This window comes from Narcine bancroftii, chromosome 7 (assembly GCF_036971445.1).
Source record: "Narcine bancroftii isolate sNarBan1 chromosome 7, sNarBan1.hap1, whole genome shotgun sequence".
Classification (NCBI taxonomy): domain Eukaryota; kingdom Metazoa; phylum Chordata; class Chondrichthyes; order Torpediniformes; family Narcinidae; genus Narcine; species Narcine bancroftii.
Genome location: NC_091475.1, coordinates 38,113,713 through 38,140,125, shown reverse-complemented (window position 1 = coordinate 38,140,125; position 26,413 = coordinate 38,113,713). Strand labels below are relative to the sequence as shown.

Below are 26,413 nucleotides of genomic sequence, written 5' to 3'. Positions count from 1 at the left end.
CCAATGAGCCGTCCACCCAGCTCACTTCCATGAAAACTCAACACGGCCAGTACAGCCATCACCTCGTAGATTTTCCCTCCATTCTGCCGCGCCCCCCCCCCCCCCAGTTCACAGCCGCCATGCTTCAGCATGCATCCAACATCTTTATCACTACCACTGGCCCACCATTGCATTCACAGGCCTGCCGCATGGCCCTGGACAGACTCAACCATGCCAAGGAAGCGTTTAGATGGATGGAGGAGCTCAGCATCTTCCATTGTTCTAAAAGCCTGTGGGCTTCACCCCTCCACTTGGTGCCAAAGTCCAACAGCACCTGGAGACCCTGTGGTGACTACAGACACCTCAATGACACAATGATGTCAGATTGCTACCCAATTCCCCATATCCAGGATTTTGCAGCGAACCTCCATGGCGCAAAGCTTTTCTCTAGAGTTGACCTAATCAGGGGACACCACCAAATCCCCGTGCACCCAGATGATGTCCAAAAAAACTGCTATCATCCCGTTCGAGTTCCTTCGCATGTTGTTTGGTTTAAAAAATGCGGCGCAGACATTCCAGTGCCTCATGAACACAGTTGGCAGAGACTTTTCATCTACCTCGACGACATCTTGGTGGCCAGTAACACGCCTGAGGAGCACATGACACACCTGTGCCAGCTGTTCACTTGCCTTGCAGAGTTTGGCCTCACCATTAACCTGGAGAAGTGCCAGTTTGGCCTCCCAGAAATAGACTTTCTTGGCCACAAAATTACCAAAGACAGCGCCTCTACCCGACAAAGTGGATGCCATGTGACAGTTTGCCAGGCTGACGTCATTGAAGGGCCTGCAAGAGTTCATGTGCATGGTAAATTTTTCAACAGATTTATCCCTGTGGCAGCCAAGATTATTGTCGGGCTCGTCGAAGGAGCTCGCATGGATAGACAAAGCTCACAATACTTTCGAGCAGACCAAAGAGGCCCTGGCCCATACAACGATGCTAGTCCACCCTCAAATGGATGTACCAACAGCCCTCACAGTCAACATGTCCAACACAGCAGTGGGCGATGTCCTGGGACAGTTTGTTGACGATTCATGGAAACCCCTTGCCTTTTTCAATTGCCACCTGCAGTCACCCAAACTGAAGAACAGTGTATTTGACAGGGAGCTACTCACCCTCTACCTGGCCACCTGCCATTCCACTACTTCCTGAAAGGGCATCTGTACACTGTCTATATGGATCACAAGCCGTTTACTTTCGCCTTCTCAAAGTCCTCTGACCCATGGTCTGTCCAACAGCAGAGGCATTTATCCTAAGTATCTGAATTCACCACTGCTATCCGACATCTATCAGGAGAACACAATGGTGTTGCCAACACACTCTCCAGGCTAGCAGGGCATCGACTACCATGATCTGGCTCGTGCACAACAAGACGACCCTGAGACACTCAGCTTCAGAAATGCGATCATGGGGTTGCAGCTCCAAGACCTCCCACTTGAAGATAATGGTACTATGCTCCTCTGTGACATTTCCACTGGCCTACTCCGACTACTGGTCCCTGCCCAATGGAGGAGAACAGCCTTCGACATAATCCACGATTTGTCACACCCCTTAATTCGCACAATGGTGCAACTACTGTCTGCAAGGTTTATCTGGCACAGTTACACCAAGCACCAACTCCAGCAGTTCGATGCCATGACCTGCAGGTTCCTCGATAAAATTGGGCCCTTGCCAGTCTCCTGGGAGTCACGATACCTACTCACAGTGGTGGACAGGTTCACTTGTTGGCCAGAGGCCATATCATTCCCGATGCCTCCACAGAAACGTGTGCCAGAGCTTTCCTCGCCACCTGGATCTCCTGTTTTGGTGTCCCAGCAGACATTACCACCAAGGGAGTTGTGTGGTGATGCAGGTTTGCAATGGCGAACCGGCCCCACTTGTCATGTGCAGTCGGCAGGGCAGCCGTGGCAAGGATGGTCACGAGACTGTCTCTTCTGGTCCAGACTGGAAGGGCGTGTGCGCACTTGCGTCATCGTGACGCAAGTGCCAGGGCGTTGGGGGCAGGACCTGAGACGGATTTAAAGGCTGCAGCGCGGAATTCAAAATAAAGCAGTTGTAATACTCGAGCTCCCAGCCTGTTGTCTGTCTTTCCGCTCACAACATGCTACACCTACTGCTTTATTTCCCATCTGTTCAGGTGTCTGCCTAACACATTTCTTAAACATTGCTCTTGTAGCTGCTTCTACTAACTCCCTGGCAGTGTGTTTCCAATCCCCACCATTCACTGTACAGACACTATCTATCTTATTTATGCCTCTCAGTGGGTATGTGGAATGAGATGACAGAGGAAGTGATAGCGGTGCATACATGATATATGGACAGGTACATGGATAGGAAAGGTTTAGAGGAATATGGGTCAATCAAAGTTCAAAACAAATTGGATAAGCTCAGATAGGCAACCTGTCCAGCATGGACGAGTTGGGCTGATGGACCTGTTTCCATGCCATATAACCTATGATTCTATGTAACAGTCATGGGTAGAGATAACTGGAGAAAACAGAGCTGTAATAAGCATCACAAAGTATAGACAGCAAAAGAAACAAGCTTCTTATCTTTTTCCATTATACAGCCAGATACTTACTTGTTCAGTATACGTTGCACTGCCTCAGGTATATTAATGTAATGCTGCTGTAAGTTGTTCTTGGTGAAAGAGAAAGCAGCTAGATCAATCAGATGCTGTGGTTGGTTCGGCATGCTTTCTTCCCAAAATAAATGATGCATGTAATTATTATGTATGCGTATATGCTTCAGTGGGAGCTCGAGAAGGCCACATGGCAGTGAACTCAGCTCATTTCCTTCAACGTTTAAAAATTTAAGTTCTCTGGATAACAGGAATTTCATTAAGAACAAGAGTCATGATTAAAACAAATGTCATACATATTTGATGATAATGTAAAAATAATTATTTCAGTTCTAATTCAAATATTAATGTGTAAAGCATTCAGAGAAACAACCTGAAGTTACCAGTTTATGAAATTAAAAACAAGCTAATCAGCAATAGAGAGAGTACAGAAGAGATTCATCAGGATGCCTGGAATGAAGGGTGGGAGTTAAAAGAATAGGGTGGGTTTATTCTCACTGGAACACAGGAGGCTAAGGGGCAACCTTATAGAGGTTTACAAAATTATGAGGGCATTGATAGAATAGATAATGAGAATATTTTTTTCCCCAAGGAGCAGCTGTCTTTAAAATCATGATGGCACTGGTTTAATGTGAGAGGGGAGAAATGTAAAAAGAGCTAGTGGGTAAATTTTTCTACAGAGGTTGGAGAATATTTGGAATGAAATACTCTAGGAAGTAGTGGAGGCAAATACAGTGGAGATATTTACAGAGAATGTTTGGATCACGTTTGTGATAGGGCAAACTATTATTGGGGAGCTTCATGGATTATAGGGGTTTTGAATGATGATGCAATAATAATATTGGTTCAAAATAAAAGGAATCCAAATTTCTGCTTACAATGTATTCAAGAAATATGGGAAACAGGAAAAAAAAATAGGCTGAGGAGTGGAAAGAGAAAGTATTACATGGCGGGTGAAGGAAAATTTGATAGAGGCATCAAAGACCAGTCTATTAAAGAAACATGAAGGAGCTTTTATGTGTAAATGCACCAACTTAATGAAGACAGCATAAAAGGAGGCTGTTAAAAAATATCCAGGCTTTCTAAATTGGAGAAAAAAACTGAAATTATGCTGAACTTTCATTGAATTCTCATTTGGTTTGATCGAAGGTATGGTGTTAATATCTAAGCAGTACTCTTTGAGAAAGAGTTCAAGGTCTTGGAAAAAGTGCAGAAGAAAATTGCTAGAATGGAACCTAGAATGAGATTTCATCTGTGTGAAGACAGGAAATGTGAGCATTGTCCTTCTTAGTGCAGAGATATTAGGAGACTCCAAATCATGAATGTTTTCTGCAGAATAAATGAAACTATAACAAATGTTTTGTAACCCGTACACAAATTAAAGCTGATGGTGAAAAATGAGGCAACAATGAAAAATGTTACTGCAGTTTGCAATGCACTGGCTACTACAATTACATATGGAGAATTAAATGATATACTGTATATATACTTGTGTAATCATAAAATTATTTGGACTAATTTGGTGGGTGGGGGGGGTCGACTTTGACATGGATCAAACGTTTTAGTATCCAAAAGTCCCATGTCTGCAGCAGAAGTCTAAATGATTTCTAAATGAATAAAGAACAAAAACATAACAAATTAAAGTAATAATAGAGTCTGCGCATTGAAATTACTATAATACTCTGCCGCAAACATACCGTACCTACATGCATCACAAAAGCTTTAACCACAATTTCATATTCAGGACTACAGCACTATATTATTCTTTACTGAATTTTTGTTTTTAATACATTCAATGAATCATAAGCCACAAGTAATCAAAATAAATAATGACAATAGAAATAAAAATAATTACAGGTAGGAAGTTTTTATTCATGGTATGCATGCAAAACAGTGAGGTAAACATTTACTACAATAAAGCTTTCAAACACAAAAGTTTACTTAACATCTTCAGCACCAAATGAAATGTCCTAATCAGCAGGATGAATGATCTCATCGTACGGATCCTCTTCATCTGTGCTGTTTGTATCTACGCTTCAACATCCTAAGGCCTTTTTATGGAGAGAAAATAGGCGAGTGCAAAGGCGGATACTCTCTGCCCTTCACATCGCTTAACTCACTTTCATAAAAGCTCCGAGGGCAGATCCAACATGCGAACTCTGATCCATCCTGATCCATCCTCAGATGTCGATCGCAGCCGCTCCACCTCCTCCATAAAAGCAATTTGGCTACAAGTGGCTGTAAAGTGGTGGACTGATGATGTCACGATGATGCCGTCAGCCCGCGACCCATGGTGATTGGTGCTGGGGATGGCTCGAGGTGCTGCAGCCTGGCGTGCTGCTGATTATGGAGGAGCCAAGGGCTATCGCGTGTGTGTCCCACCGCGGACACACGATAGTTACAGTGTTGATCGCATTTTATTAAAATACCTAAGAGCACATTAATGCCATTAACAGCAGAAAATCAGATCGATTACAAAAGTGAAATGACCTCAAATAACTCAAGCTGCCACCTGGAAATGCCAGGCAGAAGAGCTGGAAGAAGGAGCCTCAGGTTTTATAAGGAGAACCTCTTTATGTTTTAATATGGGATCAATGGTTGTCTTCGTTACCCATAATCCCCCATGCAGTTGAATGGTCAGTGCTACGGTACCAGTCGCCCTGCCTCCCTCAGCTCCGGAGAACGCCATTGGGCATCACACTCCATGAAAGCAACGATGGATCAACCTTATTGGCTTTCTCTATAAAAAGGTAAGTCCACTTTTTTTTCCCTAATTCAGCTGGCCTCATTGCGGCATCAGTCCATAAAAAGGCCTCCAGTCATCCATTGATAATCATCTTCTTTACCATCCAATGCATTCAAAATTCCACATTTCTTGAATGATTTGACAATTATGTCAGTTTTCATTTCCTTTCCATGAATCAATGATCCATTCACAGATCGATATAGTGATGGAGCCCACATATGGTTTGCTTTTGTGTATGTTTTTTCTCCTTCATGCATCCAGCTACATAGTCTACTTAATTCTCATCATGTTCTTAAATAGCCTATTGATACTAACATCCATTGGTTGCAAAACACTTGTAAGTCTGCCGGGAATGACAGTTACCTGAGTGTTTTCTAATCAGAGGTTATTAACAAAATTCTTCACTAGATGTCCCCTAAACTGATCACACATAAACAAACTCTTTCTTGAATAGGCCACCAGTTCTCAACTTCCAAACTTCCATTATCCATTTTATATATCCACCTTGGTCTATCCAACCTTGACAACAATTCATTTTGGGAATTTCTCCTTTGGCAGAGTTTTTCTTTTAAAAACAACCAATGGCTTTAATTTAATACCATCAGCCATCCAACAAAGAACTAAAGGACCACTGGTTTTCACCAATACTACTTTTTTCTCCTTTTTTGTTCACTGTTCGATTCTCTGGCATGTCAAGTGTAATTGACGTTTCATCCATGTTCCCAAAGCATGTTAACTTGTAGCCCTCCTTCTTCTGATGGCCGATTACAAACCGGTGAAACAGTAATAGTTTATTATCCAGATCACCAGGCAGCTTTTGTGAAACCTTAGTTCTCTGCTGAAGTGCGAACCTCGTGCATCATCCAGCACTTCCCGTAAAATCCAAAATTCCTTCCTTCCTTGCTTCCTATCATAAGTAACACATCTTCCATCTTGCTGATTTTCAATCATCCACTCAGCAACTTTTTTTTCCCCAGTTGTGGCAACTTGCTAAATTTATCTCTGTCAGCACTTTCTCTTTAGCATTGTCTGAAGTTTGATATCTTTCTCCAAACTCTTGTAAGGTTCTCTGATATACCCATTACTCTTGCTGCTTCAGTTATTTATCTTCTCAGCAATTTTAACAACCTGTAGTTTAAATGCTGCTGTATATTTGTTGTATTTTCTGGGTGGGCGGGGGCATTTGAAACAAAATGGAAGTCAAGTTTTGAAACCATGAGTTTGAGAGGTTGTGACCCTTCCTCGCCTTGATGCATTTTCATGCCAAATTTTTTTTTACACCCGATATCTGAAAAACATGCACTTTCTAGGCCAAAAAGGTGGTTGGAAGGGTCAACCTTTTCTCAGGTCAAATGAATAAAACAAGATTTTTGGGCCAGAGGAAAGTTGGGGGCGGGGGGGGGGGGGGTAGATTATTACATGGTATTGATGATTACACAAGCACATACGGTAGTTATAACTATTATAAACTATTGAAGGGCTGTGAAGATTAGGGTAGAGAGATTTATTGGGATGAGCATCAAGCTGAACAAACTTCTTCTATTGCCTGGAGATAGAAGCATATTCTAACTACTCACTGGGTAAAAAGGGTTTCTTATCAATGTTCTGGTTTGTGCTTATTACCTATAGTTTTGCAGTCCCAACCCCCAAGCACAGATTAAGCTTCCTTTCATTGACTCTATCAAACCTCTCCATAATTCTGAAAAAAAAACTATCGTATCCTCTATTCTGGAGAAGAATGATCCTGTTAACATAATTTCTAACTTTCCAGCCTTGATATAATTTTATAAAATTTTTATTTTAAGTGTTATCGATGTTTTTATATTAAATGCAGACCAGAATTGGAGACAATTCTCTCAGTAGAGTTCTATTCAGTTTACAGAATTTATTTTCTTATCAATTCAATTTGTTCAAAAATTAAATCCAGGGTATTTTTGTTTGCTTTTCTCCTTTGTCATATCAACTCAGTGAGGTTAGCTTAGCGGTTAGCGTGACATTATTACAGCACTAACGACCTGGTTCAAATCCAGTTCTGTCTGTAAGGAGTTTGTACATTCTCCCCATGTGTGTTGGTTTAACCAGGTGTTCTGGTTTCCTCCCAGCTCTAAAAGTACGAAGTTGTAGGTTAATTTGAGTGTAATTGGGTGGCACAGGTTTAAATGGCCAGAATTCTAAAATTTAACTCCCCTACCTGAAATTTTTAAAAACAAAACTGTGTTAACATCATTAAAATTTGAAGAAAATAAATTATTGATCACTAACCTGAGGTTTCTAATATCACGAGGTATGTTGGATATCTTGTTGTAGGCAACATTGAGTGACTGAAGATGTGGCAAGAGAAATAGCCTGTAAAGAAAAGTTCCATATTTTTTAAGGTTGTTCCTTCTAAGAATACTAAAAGCAATGGAGAGATTGGAGCCAGAGCATGCTAAACACAGTCTAAAGCACAATAACATGTCTAAACGACAATTCACTGGTGGCTCTGACATCCACCATCATGAAGTTCTTTGAGAGGCTGGTCATGGTTTCCATCAACTCTAGTTTCTCAGCCAGATCTACTTCAATTTGCCGACCATTCAACAGGTCTTCAAATCATCCCTGGACCACCTGAGCAAGAAGTATATCTATGTTAGACTACTACTTATTGACTACAGTTTTGCCTTCAATACCATAGTTCCAATCAAAATCATCCTTAAACTTCAAGATCTTGGCCTCAACACCCCACTCTGCAACTGGATCCTTGACTTTCTGTTTAACAGACCACCATCAATGAAGGTGAGTGGCAATGGCTTCTTTATGACTACATGACACTAAGGCATCACAAGGATGAGTACTCACTCACCGACCAACATTCTGCCACACACACAATTTTTAAGTGAAGACAGTAAATAATTTAAAGTTCTTGCGAGTAGACATTTCCAGTGGCCAGACCTGGACCGACCACGTTGACGCGACATCAAGAAAGCACATCAATACCTCTTCTTCCTTAGAAGTCTGACATGTACTCCATGTCTTTATGCACTACCAAATGCATCCTTGCTGGATGCATCATAGCATGGTATGGGAGATTCTCTGCCCAAGAGTAAAAGAACCTGCGGAAGACACATCATGCAAATATCCCTCTCATCCATCACCTCCATCTATACTTCCCACTGCCTCAGAAAGGCAGCCAACATACTGAAGGACCCACCCCACTTTGGATACATTCTCTTTCCCTCTTCCTGATGGAGAGAAGGTTCAAGAAAACTAAATCGCGCACCAACAAGCTGAAAGAGAATATTTCCCGCAGCCATCAGTCTCTTTTCACTGTAATTCTCCACTCTGTAATTGTGCTTTTGTGTTTCTACTTTGTATTGCTGAATTCGTATTAGAGTCAACTTGGTAGACTGTTCAAAAATAATTTTTCTCACCGTACCAGGTATAATGTGACAATAAAATTGAATTGGAACTAAAGTAAGAACAATCCCCATTTGCTATATGCTGCACAGTGTGCTTCAACACTAATATATTATATTAGTTTTTACATTAGAAGCCAGAATATAGGAATAGAAACTAATACTAACCCTGCAACTAATTTTTGATATCTTTGCTCCTATAATTTATGGGCTTTTGTGCATCCAAAGTTGCTATTGGCCCACTATTGTGGTTTCAATGCCCAAGGTTTTAAACTCCAGATTTAACTTTCTTAAGCCTCTCTTTTGAGATGTTGATTAAGATGCAATATTAATTTAAGCTTTGACCAAGTTTCTGGCTACTTTTCCAACACCATGTGAATAGGAACAGAAAAAAACATGACAGAAAATTGAAAGTGCACATTTTCAATAGGAGGAGGACTAATTTCAATGAGCTTTAAGATCTGGTTCAAGTAACCTGTAACCTGTATTAGACTGTTCATATAGGAGACTTTCAAAGAGGTTTGGCTACAGGTTATACAATGCAAACATTTATATAAAACTCATTACAAAATAAATAAAAATAGTTCAAGAGAAAGAAAAAAAGACCAAGTCAAGTAGTGTCTATGGTTCATTGCCCATTCAGAAATCTGATGGCAGAGGGGAAGGAGCTGACCCTGTTCCACTGGATGCTCATCTTTAGGCTTCTGTACCTCTTTCCTGATGGTAGCAGTGTAAAGAGGGCATTGTCTGGGTGATGGGTGTCTTTGAGACTAGAGGCACTTCCTCGAGTAGATATCCTCGATGGAGTGAAGACTGGTGCCTATGATGTCAATGACCGAATGATCTGGAGAGTTTTCCTGTCCTGTGCATTAGCATCTCCATACAAGTCAGCAGTGCAACCAGACAGAATGCTCTCCACAGTACACCTGTAGAAATTTGAGAGCCTTTGGTGACATAACAAGTTTCCTCAAGCTCCTCATGAAGTATAGCCACCTTCTTGGAGGCCCCCGGACAGATCCTCAGAGATGCTGACACCCAGGAATTTTAAGTTCTTGACCCTCTCCACTGATGACTCCTCATTGAAGACTAGTTCTTGTTCTCCTGATTTCCTCCTGATGTCCAATCAGCTTCTTGGTTTTGCTAATGTTGAGTGCAAGGATGTTGTGGTGATGTTACTCAACTAGTTGATTTATCTCCCTCCTCTACACTTCCTCAGTGCTGCCTGTGATTCTGTTGACAACCACAGCATCATTAGCAAATATGTAAATGGCATTTGAATTGTGCCTAGTGACACAGTCATAGATGTAGAATGAGTAGAGTAGAGGGCTATTAAAGTGTGCTTATTCATACTGACTGTGACCTACCGATGAGGAAGTTAAGCATCCAGTTGCAGAAAGAAATGCAGAGGCCCAGGTTTTGAATGAAGTCAATGAAAAGGTGGGCACACCACTGGTCCTTGAAATATCCCACTCGTCACTACCTGCCCTTCTGAGAAAGCCTTATTTATTCTCACCCTATCCTGTCAACACATTTGCAGCCCATGCTAGTCTCTTATTCCCAGTCTCAGCTGCTTTAATTTTGCACCCTTTTCTTTTAGGTATGACATAATCAAAGGCTTTCTGAAAATCCAAATACACCACATGCATTTACATCTTCAAGACCTTCCACAAAGACATATTACTTTCATAAGTCCATGTTGACTTTGTTTTGATCTGGTTGACAGTTTCTAAGTGTTCTATTATCACATTCTTTATAAGAGACTCTAAAATTATCTCTGCTACTCATGTGAAAGTAATCAATTTGTAATTGTTTTCTTCCTTACTCCTTCTATAAATGGTGTTACATTTACCACCCTCCAACCTGCAAAAAATCTCCCAAACTCAACAGAATATTCTAAATGGTAAAGCATATAATATCAGGATGACAACTGATGGACCCACTTTTTCTACGGCTACCTCTCTAGGTACTTTGAGATGATCATATGCTTATTGATCATATGATTTTTCCAGCACAATTTTTTCACTGATACTAATTCACTTTAATTTTTACTGTTCAATAGACTCTTGGTTCTCTTGCATTTTTGGGAAGTTACTTGTGTTCCTTTCTGTAAGGCGAGAACCAAAGTATTGTTCGACTGCACTGACACTTGGTTCCTCGTTGGAAGTTCTTCCATCTCTGCCGTTTCTGACTTGTATTAATGATCCAGACTTGAGTTTAGTGCATAGTTTCTAAAATGGCACATGACAATATAACGTCCATTGAAGAAGACATCAGCTAGATTCCAGGCAGAGAAAGTTTGAATAAACAGCTGGACATATGGCACATTAAATTTAATGCAAGGAAAACTGATGTAATTTTGGTGGAATGAATGAGAAGTACTATTGTTAGTATTTAGTAAGTACTAAATGTTACAAATTTAAAGGGACACAGGAATGAAATCATTCAAACCTGGGGAAGTTGTTTAAAAGAGATTCTTGACATTAACATAAAAGGAAGTTCACTCCATCGAGGACATCGACAACTGGCGGTGTCTTAATAAAGCAGCCTCTCTCCTCAAGGATCCCACCACCCAGGCTCTGCCTTCTCCGCTCTGCTACCATCGAGAAAAAAATACCTAAAAACAGGCACTCAGTGGCATGAGGACAGCTTCTTCCCCGCTGCCATTAGATTCCTGAATAATCAATAAAACAATGACACTGCCTTCCTTTGGGTTTCTGTGCACTTTTTGGGGTAAGGTGGTTGATAGGAATGTTTGGACTGTGTTGTTGCCGCAAAACGAATTTCATAACTTGTTAAAGACAATAAATTCTGATTCTGATGGGATTCTTAAATATGGAACAATTAGAGACAATGGGGTTGTTTATAGTAAACCAGAAACAATGAGTAAGTGTGTTCAACCTGTTGACAGTTTTTTGATAAAGGAAATAGGATAAATGTTTCCAGTAGATTTACTGTAATGTGCTAAAGAAATGGAGGTGACATATAGATTTACTTTGCGAGTTGTTACAATCATAAACTTACAGCCAAAAATAGTGGTGGTAAAAGATTCAGTAATATCTTTCAAAAGGGAATTGAGTAAACTTTTGAAGGAAGTAAAGGTGTAGAAACTATGAGATAAAAAGTAGACAAGTTAATTAATTGTGAGGCTTTGTGATCCACTGTAAGCAGGATAATCAAATGGATCCCCAGGACGTTCAGATGAAAGCTCATTGTTTTTATTTTGACAAATGCTGAACTGTTCCAGTATCTTTTGTTCCTATTCAATAGGTAGGAAGCTTTTTAAAAAAATATTTCTAGATGCAAGAAGCCTGTGTCTGAAATTTTACAAGTGAGAAAAATTTTAACTGTGTCATCTTTCCCATTTTGTTTATTCTATTATTCTATCGTTACTTCTCTAATTTAATCTTGGAAACTGATGTCGTCCTTTCTGCCTTAACTACTAATGCTGGCAGTAGTTTCCATCACCTCATGCATCACAGTTTTCTTGGTCTATATCCCTGACATTTATTCCTGTATCGACTATCTTACTCTAAATTTCTTAAAAACAGCATCTGTTATCCATCCACCTGCTTATAATAATAAGCCCTCATCATGCCACTTCAAAATGCTATCTTTGCATTTCATTATATTTGGCGGCATCCCTACTGAATCTGCATTTCTCATCAAGAAAATCTCAATAACAACAATAGAATTGTTACTATTTAACTATACATGATCAGATAAATAATGGTGTATTTTTTAATCATTCAGAAATAATTTCACAATAAATATCTATTATAATGAATTAGAAACTACAATAGTTGAATGCACATTTGAGTTAGACTGTGATCTATCCAAATGAAATTTACTACATGACTTGCTTGGTTTCACTTCATTTTAAGTGAATGTGCCCATGTATTCTGTTTCCTATTGTTTGCAAACAACAGGAAACAGAAGTCAGACATTCAGTTTCCCCACAATTGTTTAACCATTTAAGTAGATGCATCCCAACCTTATTTATTTTAGAAGTACTGTAATTTGTTTGCTTTAGGCCATGTATTGGCCACGCTTTTGCTTTACTCAAGTGGTGTGCCATTCTTCCTGAATTACTGGAAGCAATTTGTATGATGTGGATACAACTAGATTTCTTATTAGGTCACTTCAGAGGGACAATGAGAAGCAAAGAACTTCAATGAGACAACATGCACATATAAACAAAATCAATTTAAGGATACCTCATTCCCTTTCCATAAAGGATGTAAGTAAAACTAGCTGGGTATTTATAACAATCTAATAGCTTGATGTTCACATTTATTATCCGTTTTTTTATGCAGATAAATTGAATTTAAATTCTCAAACCGGGATGATAGTATTATTCCATCTCACTACTTTCCTATTAGACTCGACAGTCGTTGGCCTCTTCAGCAACAACGATGAGTCACATTACAGAGAAGAGGCAAACAATCTTGTGAAATGGTGCAAGAATAACAGCCTGAGTCTCAATGTGGACAAGACAAAGGAGATGATTGTGGACTTCAGGAGGACCAGGGACATCGACCCTCTACTACGCATTAATAGATTGGTAGTGGAGAGAGAAGAGAGCATCATTGGTTGGAGTCCACTTAAATAGTGACCTATCCTGGACAAAAAAACATCTCCTCACTTGTCAGGAAGACGCAATAGTGACTGCATTTTGTGAGAAGACTGAGGTAAGCAAGGCTACTGAATACCACCCTATCAATTTCCTACAGGAGGTCTATCGAGAGCATCCTGGCCAGTTGCATCACAGTGTAGAGCACTGGATCAGAGGTCAATCCACAGGACCACAAGAGTAGCAGACAAGATCACTGACGTCCTCCCCCACCTCCCCAATCTACGTGATCTTCCGGGATCAAGGTGTAAAGAGGGCTCGCAAAATCGTCAAGGACCACTACCACCCCGCACATAGCATCTTTCAGCTACTCCCATCGGGTAACAGATACAGAAGTATCACAGTCCTAAACACCAGGCTGAGAAACAGCTTCTTCCCATAGGCAGTGAGACTGGTGAATGAATGATGAGCTGTTCACACAAACCCTTTGAGACTCTACTATTTATTTAACAATGTTTATTTAGTTTTATATGCATATAGGCACTGCATATGAATTGTTTGTCTGTATGTGTGCTATGTCTGCATGTATGTTTGTATGTTTTTGCACCAAGGACCAATATAATCAGATGATATTGAACTTGAACCTGTAAGAGGACCATTTTCTTGATAAAAGTTCCAGTCAAAGTCAGCTGATCTAAATTCTGGATGCTCTACATGCTTTTGGAAACTCCAGGAAGGGGCAGAAAAATTCTGTCTTCAGTCACTTGCCCATAAACTAGCAGGTTCAGTAGCAGCTGTGACATGAACCCAAGTTGCTGGTGCAGCACAACAATTACATTACCTGCATCCCCATTCTCCTTAATTCCAAACATCATCAATGCACATAGCATCCAGAACAGTAGTCAGGCTGGAATTATTAATAGAATTTCACATTAAGGACACCATCTCCAACAATTCTCAAAAGGTATTTTGACAGATAAATGAATTGGAAAGGTTTAGAAGGGAACGGGCTGAATGCAGACAAATGAGATTAGCTTGGTCTGTATGGACAGGTTGGGCCTGATTTCATGCTGTAGAACTCTACAACTCCAAGAGGTTTAAGTGCACAAAAATCACCCTCTCTGGAAAGCAAGGTTAGCAATTTAAAAATGATAATCATTCGGTAAGATTGATCTTAACAGTAATTTTCAAATTTAAACTCAAGATGCAGAGGTTTCTTAGGCTTCCTAGAATTCACAAGTCATATTTTGGCAACACCTAATGGCATTGGACAGGGCTGAAGAGCTGACAAATAAATCCAGCAATAAACCCCGTAGAAACAATTGTTTTCTCAAGTGTCTGTGTAGGCACTCATTTCATTCTGGCAGCTGTTCTATCAATTCTGTGCGACCAAGAGGATCACAAGAGCCTTAAACAGAGTAGAAGGCTTCAACAACTCCAGTTGCACACAAGGAGGAAAGTGTAAGAGCTATAGTTCTCAGGAGACCACACTCAGTTTTCTTAACATCTCCTTTTAAAATTTTTTAAAATTAATTTGATAGAGAGAAATATTACATGTACATATAGACATTAATTAATTATATAGCTTTTATATAATGCAATACAGAATGAGTCATAATGATACATTGTCTTAGATAGTTCTTGAAAAAAGTGAAAAATCCTTACGAGAATTTCACCTCATATTTTAATATTGTGATATTGTGATTATCTAAATAGATCAATCACTTCTAGTTGTAGAAAAAAAGCAAAAATAAGAAAAGAAAAAAACCCATACTAATTTAACCCCTCCCATTAAACAAGGTGACCAGCAAATAAATTGTAAAGAATCAAGCATTGGCTTTCAGACATTGGATAAAAAACTCCCAGAGCACACCTGCCTAAGTAATCAAATTATGATAATATTCCATGAAGTTTTCATAACATCTCTGAACAACATGTCCATGCAAACCACAAGTGTAATGGCCCGTATTGGCAGTACTTTGCAAGACCTGCTGCCTGATTTGTATGCTCTACACTCAATTTCTATGTGAAGATGTTTTGTTTTCAAGAGTTCTGAACTACAATAACATCAATACCAAAAAGAATTAGTTCAAGTTGGTGGCCATTTTGATTTAGAATTTTGGTTGGCTTGCCATATGCAGAATGAATGAATTGAATATTTTATTTATTTAGCACATTTTAAATACAACAGAATTGCTTCAAAGTACTTTACATCATTAATCAAAAAATACATAAAGCATAAAATCAAAAAAAACGAAAGACTAGACACTGGACAAGAGAGTCATCTCGCAGAATAGTAATGGATAGGAGAAATACATGGGCAGCGACAGGCTGCCTAAACACACAGGCGCGGTTGACTCAACCTGTGCCCTTCAAACCCAAACTATCTGAGTGGGCATTGCAGTTCCCTACACAACCATGACAAAAGCGAGGCCAAGACTTTTGTTTGAGGTCAGGGGAAATCAATACAAATTCGAAGCTTATCATTTTTTAAAGCTGAGGCAATTATAATAAGCAGCAATAAATAAAGTAATATTCTTGGAGACTGGTGCATCATTAGGGTAAAACACAAGACACTTTAGACTAAAAATAATTTAGACTTTAGACTCAAAACATGACATTAAATTATTTAAATCACAAGCTGAACTAAAGTTATTATTACCTAAAACACTCAGTTGCAATTATATTAAAAAAAAACAAAAAATCTGTCCCACCAATACTTCAACTAGAATCCAACACTAGCATCATAAGGGTTGAAAGATCGCAGGAGCCCTCGATAGCTCAAATAAGGAGACTCTGTTCATGTTCATTGCTCTATCAATGACTCCAAAGACTGAGAGGGAGACGATAGGCTTTAATACACTTTAGATTCTAGCTGGCCCGACTCCATGTGCTCAAATGAATGGATGGGGGAAGGGAGGTCACCTTTATGACCAGGTCACAAGGGGAGGAGCTACTGGAGAGCGAGTCATTAGTGGGTGGGCCAACCACTCATACACAGCAGTATATACATATCACCACTTTTACCACCTCTTTAAAAACAAAACACCACTAAGTTAAAGTCCAAGAGGTTCAGTCAGTCGGGTGTTTTTCTCTGCCTCTGTGACCTGCGCAGCTCCACCAGTGGTGTACTGGTTGGCTGCGTTGCTGGTCGTGTCTCTTGAGGGCGGGGGGGGGGGGGCGGGGGGTAGGGCTGTCTCTGTAGGAGGTGGGGTTTGGTTGTCTGTGGGGGTAGTCGTGGTGGTCAGAGCAGCTGGAAGGGGGTCCGGGACACATGGTATGGGTACCCGGGACGTGTCGCTAACCTGCACTGAGTCCCTGAGAGGGGCGATATGGGTGTAAAGGGTGGCGGGGGGTGGGTGTGTATCTCCAGCATGCACCAGGTCCCAGACGGGGATTGTGTCCTCATGGCCATTGGGGTATATCACAGAGGCATATTGAGGGTTGGCATGCAGGAGCTGCACCTCTTCGACCAACAGGTCGGTCTTATGGCACCTTTTGTGTTTCTGCAGCAGGATGGGTCCCAGAGTTGAGAGCCAGAGCAGCAGTGTGGTTCCGGTCACCAACCTCCTAGGGAAGGAAAACATGTGTTCATATGGAGTCATGTTGGTAGCGGTGCATAGGAGGGATCAGATGGCATGGAGTGCTTCTGGCATGACTAGCTGGCAGTGGGACACTGCCAGGCCTTTTAACTTAAGGGCCAGGAGGACCACCTTCCAAACGGTGGTGTTTTCTCTCTCCACCTGGCCTTTCACCCTGGGGTTGTAGCTTGTGGTCCTACTTGTGGCAATGCCTCTAGCCAACAGGTACTGCCACAGCTCGTTGCTCATGAAAGAGGACCCCCAATCACTATGGTACCGAAAAGGATGAATATGCTGCGGAGTGCGCTGATAACAGTGGCCGAGGTCATGTCAGGACAGGGGATGGCAAATGGGAATCTGGAGAACTCGTCTATGACACTGAGGAAATAAACATTCCTACTGTGTGAACTTTTATGAAGTGGAAGAATCTCATGACTCCAGGGTAGCAGAGTTTGTTGTGGAGGGACTGGAGGCGACCGAGATTCACGATGGCATATGTCCTCCGGGATAGGGTGTCTGGGGGGTCATTGAGCTTGCCTGGCTGGTGCAGAATATCATAGTTGTAGGTGGAGAGCTCTATTCTCCACCTCAAGATTTTATCGTTCTTGATTTTATCTCGCAGTTTAGTGTTGAACATAAAGGCCACAGCTCTTTAGTGTGTCAGCAGGGTAAATCTTTTCCCAGCCAAGTAATGACGCCAGAGGCGTACTGCCTCAACGACTGCCTGTGCCTCCTTCTTGATGGAGGAGTGTCGTGTCTCGGTGTGGGAAAATAATGCCATTGGCCTGCCTGCCTGGTTGAGAGTGGCGGCCAGTGCAAAGTCGGAGGCATCGCTTTCCACTTGGAATGGAATGGATTTATCCATTGCATGCATTGTGACTTTAGTGATGTCTCCCTCGATTTGGTTGAATGCAGCCCGGGCTTCTGCAATAAGGGGAAGTTCATGGATCTTAAAAGGTGTTAGGCTTTATCGGCATAATTGGGCATCCATTGGGCATAGTAAGAAAAGAACCCCAGGCACTGTTTTAGTGCCTTGTGAGGGATTGGGAGCTCCATGAGAGGACGCATGCGGTCAGGTTCGGGGGCAATGACACCAAGGAGGGCCAGGAGAGTAGTGCTAAACACACACATTTCCTTGTTGTAAGTCAAATTGAGGGACTTAGCTGTGTGGAGGAATTTTGCAAGGTTTGCGTTATGGTCCTGATGGTCGTGGCCGCAGATGGTGACATTGTCAAGGTAGGGGAAAGTGGCTATCAGTTTATACCTGTCTACCATCCGATCCATCTCCCTCTGAAACATGGAGACTCCGTTCGTGACTCCGGAGGAAGTGGTAGAGTCTGCCATCCGCTTTAAATGTGGTATATTGGTGGTCCCCTGGGCAAAGCGGGAGTTGGTGGTACGCCGACTTCAGGTCATTCGTGGAGAACACCCTATACTGGGCGATCTTATTGACCATGTGGGCGATCTTATTGACCATGTGGGCGATCCGGGGGAGGGGGTAAGCGTCTAGCTGTGTGAATCAGTTCATCTTCTGGCTGTAGTTGATCACCATACGGGGTTTACTTCCGCCCTTGATCACCACGACCTGGGCTCTCCATGGGCTCGAACTGTGGGCTATGATCACCTCTGCCAGGAATTGCTGCACCTTGGACTTTATAAATGCCCTGTCCTCAGCGCTATAGCGCCTGCTCTTTGTTGCAATGGGCTTGCAGTCCGGAGTCAGGTTCTCAAGTAATGATAGAGGGGGGTATGCGGAGGTGAAGAGGCTGCAGGCGGGGGCTGGTTGCTAGTGGGGGTGGGGGGGGACAGTGTGTTGAGTTAGGGGTTATGTATCGATATGGGCGGTTGTGGTCCTCCGAATGTCATCGTGACACTCCTGAACTGGATCTGGAAGTCAAGGCCCAGGAGGATCAGCACACAGAGCTGTGGCATCACAAGCAAATGAAAGTTATTGTAATGTTCTCCCCCCGCCCCATCGTTAACGATGCTACACAATACCCGCGGATCTCAGCAGATTGGTCCTTTGCAGCTGCAGAGATAGTGTCACTCATAGGTTTAACAGAGAGAGAGAGAGAGAGAGAGAGAGTGTTTATGGGCAGTGTCTGGATGGAAGAAGCTCTCTGTGCTCACACTGTTAAACAAGCAGTTCATTCTGTTCCTATTTAACTCAATCTCCATAATCGAGTGGGCAATCGGGTGAGGACTGCCTTGGTTCAATATCACAGGTTGCTTCCTTTGCTGGGCAGAGTCGTCGGGGGTGCTTTAGCTGGCCGCAGTAATATGGCAGCGGTGGGGATGTGGCCTGCTTGCACGGAGGCAGTCTGTGATGCTGGGTCCCAAAATGGTGGCGCCTGCGGCCTGCACAAGGAGGGCCCGTTCTTAGCCGCAGCGATTACCTCGGCGTTGCATTGGGCAGAATCAAAAGTCCTAGCAAGCTGGAAGGCCCTCTTCAGATGTAGCTTGTTCTCCTCAAGCAGTTGTTGACAGATGTAGTCAGACCTCATCCCCGAGTTGTTGACAAATGTAGTCAGACCTCATCCCCGACACGTAGGCATTACAGACCAACACCTCCACACGCTAGACTGTGGGTATGGGGGCTGAAACAGTGCTCCAATAGTCTCTCTCCAGGTTGTACAGGGCCTGAAGGAACTCATCCATGGACTCACCAGGCTGTTGTTTCCTTGAGGCCAGCACGTATCGTGAGTACACCTCATTCACCTGAGGTTGGTAGAGGTTGTGGAGTTCAGCCATAGCCTCTCAGTAGATTGTGCAGTTCCTGATTGCCCGGTACGCTCGGTGGCTCACTCTTGCTTGCAGGATCTTGAGTCTCTTCTCATTCAAGTCCACCAGCCCCGTTGCGACTTCAAGAAAGTTTGAGAAACAGGCGATCCACTGCTCATACTGCTTGGCAGCTCTAGGTGCCTGTGGATCAATTTCTAGCCTGTCAGCTCAGCAGCTTGTCCATCCCGTGTGGAAAATTAAAGTGCATTAAATTGATATTCTCTATCAATGACTCCAAAGATTGAGGAAGACGATAGGCTTTTATACACTTTAGATTGTAGCTGGCCTGACTCCATGTGCTTGAATGAATGGTAGAGGGGAGGGAGGTCGACCTTTATGGCCAGGTCACAAGGGGAGAAGCTACTGGGGAGCGAGTCATCAGTGGGTGGGCCAGCCACTCACACACAGCAGTATATACATATCACCACACTGGGGCTATAATATAGGCAGCTCCGTGCCCCACAGGCACCCACATTACTACCAGCTCCTGCAACACAGCCCCTCAGGAGCGCCCTCCTACCAGCATGCAGAAGTCCTGGCCCCTCAAACAGTCCACAATTCAACGGCATAACCTCAGTGAGGCATCCCTTGAGCACATCTGCCATCTTCGCCCAGCGACAAAACCTGGGCTCCATCTCGGTCATCGCAGCTCCACATCGGCCATCCCGACCCTAGGCTGGGCTGACCCAGCTTCCACACTTAGGCCACACTCCTGTCCTCCTAGCCTCCCCACCGACATTCCAGATGCCTGCCTCAGCTGTCAGGACTTCCGCAATGGATGCTCCTCGGACAGAGCTGGAGTTGGCGCCAGCGAATTTTTCAGGCCGCAGTAGATCCTCAAACACTTTCTGGTGTACGTCAACCAGTTCCAGTGCCTCAGACATTGTGCATGGCTATATACTTAGGTAACGTGCCCCCAGAATCCAGAGAGCTGAATCGAGCTGCAGTTATGTCACCACCATCTTGGTTCTTTTAAAATGATGGTAATAGCTCTTACACATAGCTCTTAAGGCACTTCTGGATTATGCAAGGAAATTCATTAATCAAATGAATTCCTGGAGCAAATTCCTTGGGCATGGATGATGATTGACTGCCAACAATAATAGGTCATCACAGCCTTGGTCCAAACAGGGATGAAAATGTTGAATCCCAAAGATAAGCTGAGAGCTATCAAAACAGCCCTTGACTGATAATGACATTGGAGATCCCTAATAAAACAGGTCAGTGGGAGCTGACTGATCCCATGACACCCAAAACAAGTTTTGATGAGCAATTAATTGACTGGAGATTAGTTACTTCTGGACCTGAAGTCCTCGGTGCTACAATTTGGATAATTCCAATTGAATAAGATCAATTTTGATAAGGTCCTATATACACTTACTGGATTAAGTGATCTGGGGAAGTAACATCAAGATTTTGGGCAGTAGATTAAAACAGAATTAAAAAGGAACTGCTTCTCTCAGAGAGTAGTGAATCTGTGGAATTCTCAGCCTAAGGAAGCAGTACAGGCTGTCTCATTAAATGTATTTAAGGCACAAATATATTTTTGATGAATGGGGGATTGAAGGACTATGGGGAACAGGCGGGAAAGTGGAGCTGAGTCCAAACCCAGATCAGTCATCATCTTATTGAATGGTGGAGCAGGCTCAATGGGCAAGAAGGCCTACTCCTTTTTTTATATATTATGTTAGTTATGACTATCAGTTTTCAACCATCCATTGATGTAACAGTAATGGTTAGGATTTTCCTTATTTTTGTGCTACTGTAGATGAAGTGCCATACTTATTAAGTTTTGTTTATGGCTTTACATATTGAACTCCATGTCAATCAGATGGCAATTAAAATCTGCTCAATAAAGCCAAAGGTTAACAGACTTCGGTGATACAGTTCTATCCTAATTACAGCATGGGCAATGTTTACGAATTAAAACATATTAAGTAATATGAAGAAAAAGACACTTTGCATAATTGTGTAAAAATATAAGAGGAATGTTTGGAAAAATTTAAGGAAGCATAGAAGTCTAGTAAGCAATTGGAAAATGAAATCTGTTATGGTTTTTGCAATAGCAACGTTCAGTAAAATAAGAATGCCCATACATTCCCCCACAAATGTTGGCAAGTCTAATTTCCTGTGCATGCTCTGATCTTTCAATTCAAAATGGTTGACAGATAAAGAACTAAATGCTGCAGTGAGGACTAAAAAAAATACTGGAAGACCAACAGTATTCCAACATGTCTCCAAAATAATTAACCTATATTTCAAGTTCATTCAACTAATCTTATTTCTACAATGAAAAATGCCATTGCTTTGATATCTGGGGAAGTAAGTATCGAAAGTTTAATGTGAATTAACAATTTCAGTCACACACTCAAAACTGAATTTTAAAATGATAATTTCATGATTAGGGCACTCTGAAATGCTAATATTAGATTCTATAAGACATCTGAACCACCTTACCCAACAGGGAGAATTGAAATAATGCAGAAAGAAATGTTAAAAATTCTCATGTTGGTCAATTTCTCAATATCAGGGGAAATCTCCGTAATTGGATTGTCCCTTAGGTTCAGCATTTCGAGGCAGGAGAATTGATAGATCTTAAGAAAGAAAGAGACAATATGAAAATACACATAGATGCTTATCAACTTATTTAAAATTTCAACAAATGTTTTTTTGTCAATATATTAACACTTGGTAATAATTGAACTATGAAGTAAGCCAAGACAGAGAACTCAAATACTGTAGATGTTGGAAATATGTCTAAAGAATCTGTATTATTAGAATGAGATCTATAGATTCACAAACTTGATTATTAAGTTAAGAAAAGCAACAAGAGATCAAACATAAATGTTCATTCTGCTTTATTTTTCTTACCCTGTTGAAGTGAAGCCAAACAACCAAGAGGGGTTTTTACTGTTTAGGCTCAGACCACAGAATATCTCAGCACAGAAAACAGGCCCCTCAGCCCTTCTAATCTGTGTCAACTATTATTCTCTTAGTCCAACTGACCTGCACCGAGTCCATAGGCCTCCATACCTCTCCCATCCACGTACCTGACCAAATTTTTCTTAATTTTTAAAATTGACCTCATATTCACCAATTCAACTGGCAGCTTAATCCACACTCCCACCACTCTGTGTGAAGAAATTCCTCCAATGTTCCCCTTAAACCTTTCCCCTTTCACCCTTAACCCACATCCTCTCATTGTATCTCACCTAACCTCAGTGGAAAAAAACCTCCTTGCATTTACTCTATCTATACCAATCATAATTTTGTACACCTCAATCAAATTTCCCCTCAATCTTCTATACTCCAGGGAATAAAGTACTAACCTGTTGAACCTTTCTCAGTAACTCATTCCTCAAGACACAGCAACATGTATATCTTCTCTGCACTCTTTCTATTTTATTGACATCTTTCCTGTAGTTAGGTGACCAAAACTGCGCACAATACTCCAAATTTGGCTTCACCAATGTCTTATACATTTAACTGAAAATATGTTCTTATAATCACCTGAAAAATTATGATGTGCATATTATTTAATAAATTGTTCTCACCTCAGTAGGAATGACCCGAAAGCTATTGAATGATAGGTTCAGATACTTTAATGTGGAAACCAGAAAAGTAAGGTTAGGAAGCTGATGAATGAAATATCCCTAAAATAAAACACATCATGAAAATCTAAGATGGGAAAAATACATTTTCAACAACTTAACAGTATCTTCATTTCTTTAGTTGAATAATAATAAAAATCACATTTTTGTAAAATTATTCATTTACCTCATTTTGAAAATGATGTTGATATTATTCATGTAGATATTCTAACTGTTTAGATATCTAGTGTAATGCTTTATGTTAAGTTCATAAGCTTGGTTAAAAACCCATTTGGAAAACAAAGCGTTTTCTGGTGCTTTGTAACTAAAACTTGATATACTATGCGATATCACATATTACTGTATTAAAGGTCAATAACTGGATAATTAAAATGTGTAGGAAAATTAACAATTAAGATAACTGAATTCCTGAGTATAAAAATTACTCAATTTCATCCACCAAACACTGTTTGGTTCACACAGAAAAAGTCCTCAATTAGTATTTAAATGAAATTGATTGGAAGGACTTCACAAGTTCAGGAACAGCTGTTACCACTCCACCATTGGACTCCTAAACATTCAACCAGAGACTCATTTATTACTGAATATTTTTTTATTGCATAGTTTCTTTACATTTCTTTCTTTATTTAGATTTCTCTCTTTTGTATATGTATCTTGAATACAATTTACAGTTACCAATAAGTAAAAATTCTGTCTGGCCTGCAGGAAAAAGAATATGATGTCATGTATGTACCTTGACAACAAATTTGAACTTTTGACTTTGATATTATATATATCTTAGGGAATATGATTTTAAAGCTAAAAATTGTAACTGGAATGACATATGGAAAAAATGCCACTACGGCCGCTGGAGGCTTATCAGCACTTGGTGGTGAGTAAGCAGTGGTGACGGATGGTGGGAGGGAACCTTTCAGGCTAGTGAAGGCAGGTTGGTCTAAGGGCCCCTCATGATCCCTGATCACCCTCCGATCCTGGTACCCCTCTGCCACTTGGTCCCCTCCACCCACACACGGCCCCCGTCCCCTCCAACCCCCACCCCCTTTCCCCAATGTCGAGAAACAATTTTAATCAATGCTTAATATTTATTATATTTAATTAAAATTATAATAAATTACATGCGATGTCCATTGCCAAATGTGAGTGCCAAAATATCCAAGGGTTGACAAAAATCTTGTTTTTTTTTCCCAAAATGAAAGCTTCAAAATATCCGACCCCAAACTGCGAATGCCAAAATGTCCTCAAGAAGGAAGCCAACACAATAACTTGGTCTCAATCTCTTCTGGCTGCTACCTTCAGGCAGAAGGTACAGAGCCTGAGGCTTTATCACGTTTTGGTTCAAAAACAGCTTTTATCCAACAGCTATCAAAATCTTGAACCTCCCCAAAGTACCCTAAGCCAAACCACAAAAAATAACTGTCTGTCTGAACTACTGCAAGTTGTTTCTTGCATGAACTCCATCAAATATTTATAATCTATCATTTCATATTTATTATTTGTTTTTGCCTTGGCATATTATGGTAATTGAATTTATATTTTTGTAGCTTGTTAATCTTATGTACCTGTTTGGCCACAGGAAGTGAGAAATTTGTTGCATCTATTTATGTATAAGACAATACATTTTCATCTCTTAAAGTGTAATTCCAGCATGAAGACTGGTAATTCTGCAGTGATCTCATCAATTTATAATAGTCTAAAAATGAACTGTACATTTGCTAATAATTTTAAAATAGATTTTTAAGAAACTTACCCTCAGATTTAAAGACTCCCCTCCGATTGATATTGATCTTGCAATAACAAATTCATATGAGCTCATGTGTTTCCCTTGTAATTCCTCCTTGATTGGGGATTCAGATTCAAGAAACTGGGTACATTCTTCAATATTCAGACTAGTTCCTAAAGTTGGAAATATATGCAGGTTTATTATAGATAACAGCAACATGCAATACAGTACATGTCTAAATGTGGCAAGACATTTACCTTTAAAGTTCCATGTTATTTCAAATTTTGTAATAAAATACATATAAAAGCAAACAGTCAAAAACAAATTTAATAGTTAACAATGAACATGTGAACAAATAATTTCATTATTCCAATCATAACTAATATAGTTATTGTTCATACTTCCTTAATAATATCAGCAGCTATATGGCCAATCCCATTCCCCTACTTGTTTTCTTGCAACCTATTTTCTCTGACATGTTGATTAACGCTCTAGATTCACCTACTTTACATCTGCAAACCTTGCATGTTTTGGGATATGGGAGGAAACTAGAACACCTGGAGAAAATAATGTAGTCACAAGAACACATCCAGACAGGCCCAGAGGTCAGACTGCCCAAGTTGCTGGAACCATGAGGTAGCAATATTACGCATGCACCCATGGAGCTTTTAAAACAAAATTCTTATTTTAGCTTGTATTTTTCTCTAATATTCTTAGAAATTTGATGACTGAAAGGATTGTCTGCCAGTTGTGTGCCAGAGTCTGACTCGGTCTCATAAAAAAGAATGCCATAGCCGCACACTCCTCTTTTCAAATTTCTCTGCCTTCATTCCAGAGATTCACACACACCGAGAAGAAATCTGTTTTAAGTAATCGGCTCCTTATCTTGGTAGTTATGTCCCCTTGTTCAAGACTCTGCCATTGGTGAAAACATCCAAACTACTACCTTGTCAAGCCCCATTAGGTTTTTAAGTTTGGAAAACGGTTACCCCTATCTAAAATCCAAGGAATACAGGCCAAAACTATTTAGCCTCTCCTGGAAGGCCAAACCTTTCATCCTTGGAATTAGCCTGGTGAACCTCCTTTGTACTGCCTCCAATCTAACTACATATTTTTCTTGATAAGGGAACCAAAATTAACTATAAGGTTTCAAGATGAGTACTAACCAAAACCTTCCTATTTTAAAAATTCTCACTGCTTTGCAATGAAGTCAAAATCCAATGTGCCTTCTTAACTACTTGTTGGATCTGCCTGCTAGCTTTTTTGTGATGCATGCATGAGAACACACAGGTTCTTCTGTACTACACCCACTTGCAGACTTTTTTTTGGAATATTTTATTTTAATTCTTCCAAGACTCATATAGAACAATATTACATGCATCATATAATTAG

The 26,413-nt window shown here is 40.9% G+C and overlaps 1 protein-coding gene across 2 annotated transcripts in view; it reads right to left on the bottom strand.

Moving 5' to 3' along the window:
• Positions 1-26,413, bottom strand: part of LOC138738770 (leucine-rich repeat-containing protein 63) — a 61,229-nt gene that overhangs the window by 6,346 nt on the left and 28,470 nt on the right. For both annotated transcript variants that reach the window (XM_069889660.1, XM_069889659.1), the window contains exons 5-9: positions 25,049-25,194; positions 23,245-23,343; positions 22,148-22,284; positions 7,626-7,709; positions 2,618-2,857 (exon numbers count right to left, since the gene is read on the bottom strand). In XM_069889660.1, coding sequence (XP_069745761.1) covers positions 2,618-2,857; positions 7,626-7,709; positions 22,148-22,284; positions 23,245-23,343; positions 25,049-25,194 — 706 coding nt within the window. The remainder of the gene's footprint in view (positions 1-2,617; positions 2,858-7,625; positions 7,710-22,147; positions 22,285-23,244; positions 23,344-25,048; positions 25,195-26,413) is intronic.